This window comes from Pygocentrus nattereri, chromosome 18, assembly GCF_015220715.1.
Source record: "Pygocentrus nattereri isolate fPygNat1 chromosome 18, fPygNat1.pri, whole genome shotgun sequence".
NCBI classification, from domain to species: Eukaryota; Metazoa; Chordata; class Actinopteri; order Characiformes; family Serrasalmidae; genus Pygocentrus; species Pygocentrus nattereri.
The window spans coordinates 11,721,334-11,732,333 of record NC_051228.1 but is presented as its reverse complement, the minus strand read 5'-3'; the positions used below and the strand labels follow the sequence as shown (position 1 = coordinate 11,732,333).

General features: G+C 47.4%; 1 protein-coding gene across 1 annotated transcript; it reads right to left on the bottom strand.

Moving 5' to 3' along the window:
* Positions 1-4,176: 4,176 nt before the first annotated feature.
* Positions 4,177-9,317, bottom strand: LOC119266011. The gene has a single exon (XM_037547468.1). The coding sequence runs from the start codon at positions 9,105-9,107 to the stop codon at positions 5,046-5,048; it is 4,062 nt and encodes a 1,353-aa protein (XP_037403365.1). The 5' UTR covers positions 9,108-9,317; the 3' UTR covers positions 4,177-5,045.
* Positions 9,318-11,000: the final 1,683 nt, after the last annotated feature.

Sequence of the window (11,000 nt, the reverse complement as noted above, 5' to 3'; positions counted from 1 at the left end):
TGAACTCCTCCACTCGAGGCAAGAGCCTATCCCCGACCCAGAGAGGGCTCTCCACCCTTTTCCGCCTGAGAACCATGGTCTCGGATTTAGAGGTACTGATTCTCATCCCAGACGCTTCACACTCGGCTGCAAACCGATCCAGCGAAAGCTGAAGTTCGCGGCCTGATGTCCCCAATAGGACCACATCATCTGCAAACAGCAGTGATGTGACCCTGAGGTCACCAAACCGGACACCCTCCATCCCTTGACTGCGCCTAGAAATTCTATCCATAAAAATTATGAATAGAATCGGTGACAAAGGGCAGCCCTGACGGAGTCCAACTCTCACTGGGAACGAGTCTGACTTACTGCCGGCTATGCGAACCAAACTCCAGCTTTGTTTGTACAGGGCCTGAATGGCTCGTAGCAAAGAGCCATGTACCCCGTACTCCCGAAGCACCTCCCACAGAATACCCCGGGGAACACAGTCGAATGCCTTCTCCAGATCCACAAAGCACATGTGGACTGGTTGGGCAAACTCCCATGAACCCTCCAGAATCCTGGAGAGGGTGAAGAGTTGGTCCAGTGTTCCACGACCAGGGCGGTGATCAGTTGACAGCTCAGCTCCTCTCTTTACCCGAGTGTCCAATACACATGGCCGCAAGTCCGATGACACGACTACAAAGTCAATCATTGAACTGCGGCCTAGGGTGTCCGGGTGCCATGTGCACTTTTGGACATCCTTGTGTTCAAACAGAGTGTTTGTTATGGACAAACTGTGGTTTGCACAGAAGTCCAAAAACTGAACACCACTCGGGTTCAGATCAGAGAGGCCATTCCTCCCAATCACACCCCTCCAGGTCTTACTGTCGTTGCCCACGTGAGCGTTGAAGTCCCCCAGTAGGACAATCGAGTCTCCAGGAATAGCACTTTCAAGCACCCCTCCCAAGAACTCCATGAAGGCTGGGTATTCTGAACTGCTGTTCGGTGCATAAGCACAGACAACAGTCAAGACCTGTTCCCCAAACCGAAGGCGTAGGGAAGCTACCCTCTCGTCCACCGGGGAAAACCCCAACATACAGGCCCCGAATCGAGGGGCTATGAGAAAGCCCACACCTGCCCGCTGCCTCTCACCATGGGCAACTTCAGAAAAGAAAAAAGTCCAGCCCCTCTCAAGGAGATTGGACCCAGAGCCCAAGCTGTGTGTTGAGGTGAGCCTGACTATATCTAGCCGGTATCTCTCAACCTCGCGTACCAACTCAGGCTCCTTCCCCGCCAGTGAGGTAACGTTCCAAGTTCCAAAAGCCAGTTTCAGCAACCGAGGATCAGAACGCCAAGGCCCACACCTTTGAACACTGCCCGATCCACAATGCCCCGAACCCCTACTACTGCCCCTCCCATCAGTGGTGGGTTGATGGGAGGGGGGATCAAACATCGAGATATAAAAATGAATAATATAATTCATAAAATGTTTTGTTCAGACATAGAGGGATAAAACTTGGGGTTGTGTGTGTTGTAGTCTCGGGCCCTCCCCCACCAGCAAAACAGACTGTTTAGGTTGTTATTTAATGTACTTATGTTATTCTTTACAGTTTGTGCTTGTGTTCAGCTCAGAGTTAGTGAGAGTGTGCTTGTTTTTTGTCACTACAAAAACACCGGTGTTGTTACCAACTTATCTTTCAGGGTTTTAAATGCCCGTTTGCAGTCTCCAATGGCCATCCAGTGAGCACACCCCTGATCTTGATTTGCACTCTCGTAGCCACCAGCTTGTGAAGTGGAACAGCACGCTTTGTAAAATGTTAAACGAAATCACAGATAATATGATGCAAAACCGAGGAAGTATCACAGCTCTTTTGTCATAGTTGGGCGCTTATATTCTGAAACAGCAGAAATTTTGTCATTTTGTCACCCCCAAAGCAGAGCTCACATGTCCCAAATAGCGAACTTCAGGCTGAAAGATATGGCATTTCTCTAATTTTAACTTGTTGCTGCAATCTTCCGTAAACCATCTCAAGATGCTGTAAGTCTCCAAAAATACGTTCCATGAGTCGCTGGAATTACAGTTACAGTTCCTGAAATGCCCAAAGGGTGGTGTGGACGAAACCAGTCCTGCGTGTTCGTTGATGCAAAGTAAATGAGACAAGTAGATCAGACTGAAGTGAAACAAACGGTTTTATTACAGAATTCTGGAGAGGTTACAAACAGAGAACATGCATCATGTATCTCCCAAGTAAGCTCTGACCCCTTCTCATCTGACTCCCTTTTTTATAGTTGCATGACCGCTCCTTCCTTACCCCAGCCTCCAATATGTGCGTTAGGCCATCTCACTAATCCACATCATAAAAGTTTAAGGATGCGCTCGTGACATGAGTGCATCTGCAAGGTCAGCTTAAGGTATTTCCTGTGTTTATCAACTCCCCCCGTTTTCCAAACAATGGCTCTGCTTATCTGACCAGATGAACCACATGTGTGGTGTGCTAATCCCAGGGTCTACTACTATCAGCTTCGAGGTATTACCTGTTATCTGACGTCCTTGTGTATTCCACCATTAGTCAGCACACAGCCTTATGTGCTGACTCTTAGCTCTTAGAATAGCACAATATAACCATTAAGCTTTCTTTAATACATCTTAAAAGAGTAATATGAGCAATACTAAGGCTAATAATTCCACAATTCCCCCTTTTGACCTTTCACCCGAAAGGTCAACATTCAGACATAATATTTAAACATAAATTGTACCCCGATTTAGTTCCATGTTATTCTCCAGATCGCTATCCTGGTCACCAGAGCGGCCATTGCTATCCAGGAGAGGAAGCATAATGGCCCCCTTAGGCTCCTGTTTATGGAACATTGAAGTAATAAACCTCTCAGCTAATGTCCTAATACAAGGAACGCAGCAACAACCGCATATAATGAGGATGGCCAAAAACACAGCGATTGACATACATAGAGAGATAAACACGGCCTTCCATTTACCAATACCTTATCCAACCACCCCGTGATGGCGTTGTCCAACCCAGAATTGTCATGCATTTCTTTAGAGAGAGCTTTGAGGCCCTCTAGGGCTTTAGTAACTGATCCATCCGGGGCGGTGTTGTTGGGGATGAATGTACAACACATATCACCAAACATGTGACAAACACCTCCCGTTTCCGCCAAAAGCATGTCTAAGGCCATTCTATTTTGTATAGCCATTAAAGACGTGGCCGAGAGTTGTGCGCTGAGGCCCTCAACGGCTACCTTGGTTAAATTGGCAAGGCGCATGACTTGGTAATTAACATAATTGATGCGATCTACATTTTTGTTGGGGGTGACGGGGAAGAGGGCAGAGATAATAGGAATATTTTCAAATCCTGCGGCTATTTGATCAACTAACTTATATTCGTCGGGGACCCCCCTTGGGACCCCTATGGCGTCTATGTAAGTGAGTGAATTTTTGGTGAGATCAAAATGATCCTCTGTAGTTTCACGTTTTCGCCTATGCATAGTAATGTGTTTAGCCTGTCTCTGACCTACTAACAATATTGGAGACACCAGCCTTACCATGGCACAGAGACCGAATGTGTGAATAGGCATCCGGACTAAAAGAATAGTGCCGCCGCAGTAATAATATAGCCCTGCTCTGGCCCATGGGCCTACGGAGGCATTCCCTGAGTATGTAATGTGACACCAATCAGGGTTAATCTGGCCTATCATTTTACCTCGGCCGGTGCCATCAACGTAAGTGTGATTAAAACAGGTGAAGTTGCCGCTAAGTGGTGCTCTAAATGGGCCCGTACCCGTCGTATTGGCTATAACTGGGAAAATATCGGCTAATGTAGTGCAGTTAATCGGGTTCGCTTGTTTTGTGAGCTCAATCATACATTTAAAGCCTGTCATATCTGTGTCTGGAAATAAAGGAGCTGGGGCTAAGGAGAGCGGGGCACGAGCCTGTGCACAAGCCACGCAGTCCTCCATCCCAGCTTCCCCAGCCTGGGCTGCTAACCATTTGAGCCACAAATTATCCCCTACGTATCCTGTCGTTAATTTAACAATATCACCCGGTGACCACTTAGTATAGTCCGAGCCCTTAAGCCCTGGATCAGTCACCTCCTGGGTGGCGGGGGTAAATGCATTAGTCATGGTACTAACCGATGCTGATACAACTTTATTGTGCATATTTATTTTAATTAACCCTAATGGGTCCTTACTCGATACATCTACTCCTAATATGAGGTATGGAGAACGACCAGTCCTACCCCGATGCGCATCCATAATCGATTTCTCCCATTTAATAGATAAGGTCAATGGATTTTGAGTCCTACTAAAGTCTCGTTGAAATGACATATGTTCCCAATCTGTCTTATGAGTGTAAGCATCTCTTGCAGCTAAGGTGGGTTGCCATCTACCCGTATATTTTATCACTGAGTGCCAATACCTACACCACCTATCATCCCAGCCCCAACCAAACCCACACTTAGTCGTGACCTGCAGATCCCAGCAAAGATATACGTCATAACCTCTATATGTTGAGTTCTGACCTGCGCAGTTAATGACGTCACACAAATCAAAGGTCCATGCTGTGGAGCTGCCTAGGGTGTAGTCTAATTCTATTCCCCCGTATTTACTAATACAATGGTCTTTGTTTGTAGTTGATCGTCTACTTCTGATTTTAACTATGTCCGGTGGTGCTGTAACATGGTCGGGGTTAACGGAGGTGTTCATGTTAAGATACTGTGTTATCTGAGTGATATTATCATTTGTAGTATTGGGGAGGGAGGAGCTGTCATGCAAGGTGATCTGAGCGAAGCTTGCAAAACAGAGCATAAAAATACCAAACATACATAAAATAATCATGCCCGCATATAAAACACATTTCTCCTTTTCTTCAAGTCCCTTTCTGTCTTCTAAGGAGAGTCTCCTAAACCCCTGTGTTCTGTCATTTCCGAGGAACCACATGTTACCCCAAAAGCTAACGAACAATAATTAACTATATGTATATGTGTAAAGGTGCTCTTCGCCAGATGTTGGCCCTTCTGCGCTGGAGGCAGGGTAGACTTTCCCTGTTGTGCCTCTGTCCCCGGGGATTATTCTGCCCCGTTGGATGGGGACTCCTTTTCTGCCTTCGGTAGGTGCGCTGGTCTGCACTGGGAGAGATGGTACCAAGCAGGTCCTTTGCCACTAAGCCGAACGGCGTGAGACGTTCGCTCGACCACTCTGTAGGGTCCTGTCCACCTGGGCTCACACCACTTCCGCTTGATAACTTTCAGATAAACCCACTCAGCTAGTGCTACCTCCGGAGGGGCGTCAATTTCTGGTTCCCCCTTGGAGCGGACCTGCACAGAGTAAGCTTGACACAATGCTTTCAGCTCATTAAAGTAGGCTTGGTGAGATTTGTATTGTATGTCTTTACACGCTAGCGCAGTATGGGGCCCCGGAAAAGATCTACCTGTCATCAGTTCAAAGGGCGTGAACCCTGTAGCTCTGTTTACAGAGCTTCTGATGCTAATTAATACAATTGGTAGGGCATCCAGCCAATTTTGCCCTGTAGAATATACAACTTTGTTCAATTTTGATTTCAGTGTTTGGTTCATGCGCTCCACCTTCCCTTGAGACTGTGGATGGTACACTGATCCGTACGCATGTTTCAGGCCTAGTACTTGCTCTACCCATGCCAAGGCGTTACTTGTGAAGTGAGTACCATTATCTGAGTGTATTCTTTTGGGAAACCCGTGTTGGGGAATCCAGTGATTGATCAACATTTTACAGACTGATTTGCTGTCTTCCCTCATAGTGGGGAACGCTTCCACCCAACCCGAAAATACATCCACAAACATCAACAGATACCTGTACTTCCTGACTGTCTGAATCATATCTGTGTAATCTATCTGAATATGTTCCCCTGGGCCATTGGGCTTAGGGAATTTTCCTACCCCTGGTTTGCAAGTTTTACCCACATTATTTACATTACATACTTGACATTCTTTTACATGTGTGGCTATCATGGCAGATAGAAATGGGTGCCACCATCCTTTCAGGTTTTCCTTCATCTGTACCTTTCCTACATGTGCCAACCCGTGAGCTTCTCCCAGCACTGCTTTTGCCAAAGAGGCTGGAAGTATTGGGAGTCCATTGGGACCTTCCCAGACTAACTCACCCTTTGTACCACCTTTATCCAGCCAAATAGTCTTTTCTTCTGGGCTAGCCTGGTCCTGCAGTTGCCTGAGCTTTTCTCCTGTCGGAATTGGTTCCCATAGTTCACCTTCCTTCAACACCATCTGCAAACTTGATTCCTTATAACCTGCTGCTTCCTTTGCTGCCTTATCTACTGCCTTATTACCTCTTTCTACCAATGAGTCCCCTTTCTGATGTCCCTTGCACTTTATGATGGCAACCTGTTTTGGTAGTTGTATCGCTTTCTCTAGTGCTAACAACTCCTCCTTGTGTTTAACGGGTTTGCCCACACTGGTGAGATAACCTGTCTCCTTCCAGTGGGGTAATTCAATGTGAGCTGCTCCCACTGCATAGGCTGAATCTGTGTAGATGTTAACTGCCCTGCCTTCTGCTAATTCGAGCGCTGCAATGACTGCCAATAGTTCCGCTTTCTGAGCTGAGGGACAATTCTTGACTTCTTTTGAGATCACTGTACAAAAATCATCTACTTCCCCATTCATTTCTTGTACTACCGCAAACCCTGCTTTTATTTCTCCCCCTTCTCCCCTATAACCACACCCATCTGTCCACAAATTTAGTGCCCCTTCTATTGGCGTGCCCTTGAGGTCTGGTCTTATTTTCCCTTCTATTTTTACCTTTCTCGCACACTCGTGCGGGGGTCCTTCTAACATGTTATCTGCCATGTTAATCCCATCATGAGTGTAAGTAATGTTGGGGGCCGTCAGTACTTTATGTATGCGTCTTTGCCTGAGGGGAGTGAGTGTGAAGATCTGAGAATTTATATATGCTACCACTCCGTGTGTGGTCAGCACATGTAATGGATATCCTGCAACTATGTGTGCTGTTTTTTGTACTAATTTGGCTAGTCCTGCAACATGTCTGGTGCAACATGGTTGTCTTTTCTCTACTAATTCTAGAGGAATACTCAGATACATTAACACCTGTCTACCTCCCCCCTTTTTCTGAAACAACACCCCATTTACCAATGAGGGTGTATCAGAAACATCCAGGTAGAATGGAATGGTGTAATCTGGTCTAGCAAGGTCAGCCGCATGCGCTAGTTCCTGTTTTAGTTCAATGAACGCCTGCTCTAGTTCAGGTGTCCATGACAAAATGCCTGACAAATTTCTCATCCCTAATGTCCTTATCATCTCACGAAGCGGTGCGGTGCGACCAGTAAAATCAGGTATGTATGAACGACTGTATCCTACCAGCCCTAAAAATGCCAACATGTCTCTGACCGTAATTGGTTTGGGATGGCTTAAAATAGAGGACCGGTGCTCAGGGGACATACCTGTACTCCCCTTAGTGACCACTCTGCCAAGAAAGGTGACTCTTGACCTACAAAATTGCAATTTTTGCTTCGAGACTTTATATCCGCACTCAGCCAATTTCTCCAATACTGCTATTGAAGCCTCAATACAAGCCTGTTGGGTGTCTCCAGCAACCAGGAGATCATCCACATACAGAATTAAAATGGAACCTTCAGGGAGAGAACAAGTATCCAAACTCTGCTTTAATGCTTGGTTAAACAGGCCGGGTGAAAGTGCGAAGCCTTGTGATAAACGTGTGTACCGGTACTGTCTGCCACGATGTGTAAACGCACAAATGTCTCTACACGCTTCATGTACCGGAACACAGAAAAAGGCATTGGCCAGATCTACACACGTGAACCAAGTTTTGTTGTGGTCTAGTTCAGATAGTGCGGTATATGGGTTAGGAACGGGGATGGTTTGGGTGGCCAGGGCTGCATTAATGGCCCTTAAATCATGTGCCATTCTGTAGTGCCCAGGTTCTTTCTTTGGAACTGGCAAAATGGGAGTGTTCCACCTAGACTGACATGGTTCTAGCACTCCAGCTCTAAGGAGTGCATCAATAGTTTGGTCTAAGGAGGCCATAGCCTCAGGTTTATGGCGATATTGGGGAAGCCAGATTGGTCTAGTCGAGGTCATATTAAATGAGACTGGAGTTTGTTGTATTTGCCCTACGTCATCGGGGCCCTCAGACCACAATCTGTCCGGGAGATGTGACAAAAGGACAGGGGTGTCAATATGGTCAGCTGCCTCACAACCATGATGTCTAGTTAACAAATCATGTGTCAACGTGATGCGATTATGGGTCTCACCCCTTATGAAATATGTTTTTGTGGCTTCAGAAAAGGAAACATCAGGAATCTGCGTCTGTACCCAATCAGTGGCAGCGTTTGCCCTTTTGGTCATGCCCCCTAACTGCTTTGCCATATGGCCTGGATGTAGCGCTAACGAAATATGTGGCGCCGCTGAGGAAGACATTCTATACCACTGTGATTGTGCTGGTGTTAGTGTAATTGGAGCTGCCACACCCTCAGGCCCAACATATATACCCGGAGAAAAAACTTCCCACTCTGCATCTTGCAGTTCAGATTGGAATAAATCATAATAGGGCAAATCTGCCGAAGGGTCATAGTAGAGGGTGAGATGAGGGGGGTCGGGAGGAGGACCATAGGGTTCCAACCGAGATATCCATGGTCTCCACTGGATAAATAAATTCAACGCCCCTGTAGTTGTATCATTGATCAGGCCCCAATAAATATCCACCATGTCATCACTTGTGGCAGATATTAAATACATGCTTGGGCTGTTCTCACCATAACAGCTTGTGACCTGACCATTTGGCCAAGTTAAAGTCAGTCCTGTGGGGCTGCACAGAATGGAAGCCCCCATTTTCATCAGCAAATCTCGTCCACACAAATTCACTGGTGCTTGAGTTGCAATGATAAATGTGTGCATGACAGTCTGTGAGCCATTATAGACAACCAATGGCTTGGTTTTGGGCAGAGTCATTGAGTCCCCTGAGAAACCTCTGACTGAGAGATAGTTACTACTCATCATATCTGGTGGAAGTTGAGAGTTGATCGCAGAAAAGGTGGCTCCTGTGTCAATCAGGAATAGCAATCTCAGGTGCCCCACAGTCAGTGATAGCATGGGTTCTGCCATGGCCACGCTATCAGGGTCCCCCAGTGGGCCCCGTCAGTGCTCTCCCCCCCATGGACTCATCTGGTACTGTCCCCCTGGGGCAGCACCTGGGTGAGGGGCCGGGTAGTAGGTGGCTTGGTGTTGAGGCTGAGGATGGTGTGGTGCTCCTACCAGCGGATGGGGGCATTGTCGTGCCCAATGATCCATGGCGCCACATCTGAAGCAGCCTAAATCATACTGCTGCGGACTACGGCCCCCGCCCCTGTTACCCCTCCCCCTGCCTCTGCCACGTCCCCTGTACAGACCCCCATATGGTGGGGGTTGATATTGAACCACAATTGACTGTGGTTGATTTGGCAACAGCTGGGTCTGGGGAGGCAGCGTCTGTGAAATGGGGGATTGTGATTGTGGTTGCCTCCCTGCATAATTAACAGAATTGTCTTCATCAGCGGTAATCACCATATTGCCTGGGTTGTTCCTTTTCTTGTCCTCACCTAAAGTCTTTCGAGCCTCTGCCAGTTGAGCTTTCATCAGCTCCAACTGCAGTTTGTCTACTTCACCTGTCCTGGTGTCTACCTGTCCCTTATGTTTGTTCATATAAAACAGAATAGTTTTCAACCATGAGTCATGTGAGGCGTCTGGTCCCATATTGGGATCATCTTCCATTTTTTTTCTAACATAATCTGGCATACCTTTTAGGATGGCTGTACGGAACCATATTTGCTGTACGCCCCCGTGGCCTGGGTGTGCGCTAGTTCTGTTGATCCAGTCCTCAGCTGCAAGACCCATATACTCAGCTGGGTTGGTCTTGCCATCCCACGGGTAGGAAGGGACAGTAGAGGAGGCCTGCACTGGCCACTTTTTTCTCATGACATCAGCAATGACGTCTGCGTGTCGGGTGAGACGCTCTGAATTATGTACATGCTCAATGTCTGCCTGTTTCTCTACGTCTGTGGCATCTAATACGGTAGTGGCGCGATTAAGGAGATTTCTGAAATCCCCTATAGCTAAAAAAACTCCTCCTGTGAGTTTAGCCAATTGTTTTAACCATGGCCCTCCTCCTGCTGTTAAAGGTGGTAGTTGCTCAGCCAGTCCCGCCGCATCAGACAGGTTAAACGGGACGTATTTCATGTCGCCTTGTGAGGTGGCTAACAGGGGGGCCATTAAAGGGGTTTTATCGCCACGATTGTTACGTACGTGTGACCGAGTACGTGTGTGTATTCCCCTATCTTCCCGATCGACATCCTCCCTAATGTCTATTTCTAACTGTGACAATTGCTCACCCAAATTAACTCCCATCCGTTCTAAGGTTCTGAGCCTCTCGTCTATTTCTAAACTTGTTCTAACCGAAGCCTGGCTCGCAAGAGACCCGGAGGATACCTCTTTATCTTGATCTTTACGATATTTACCCTGAAATACACATGTGACCTCCACTGGTGTCTGCTCGAGCTGACACTGGGGATCAGTGGGAGGTGGGTGGGGCTCCTGTCCACCACACGTTTGGATGGCCTCCGGGGAACCCCCCGTTTCCATCACCAAGGGGCATGGCTCCGCATTCCCTTGTGCTCCACCTCCTACAACACGTAAGAGTGCGGAGGCACGTTGGGTCGGGCGCTGCTGACCGGCGGGGTCACCCTCAGACTTTGTGTATACGTTGGGTGGATTTGGTTTTTCATGTGCTATTCTGTTACAAAAGGGGTTATTAGGGTTAAAATTATATTCGAGCGAGGTGTTCTGGGCTGCATCTGATTGGTTCTGGGTTTGACACACCCACTCCCGAACACGCTCAGTAGATTGCGTCGAGGGGCCGGGCTGTTGCGGTCTTATGTCTATTGTGCCTGATTGTACGTTAATGACGAGGTATATGCCTGGCGTTAGGTTATCGTAGGAGGGTGGGGATACTTGGGCACCACT

What these genes read in the sequence shown, in the direction of transcription:
- LOC119266011 (XM_037547468.1), bottom strand. Translation starts at nt 9,107, where the DNA reads ATGGCAGAACCCATGCTATCACTGACTGTGGGGCACCTGAGATTGCTA.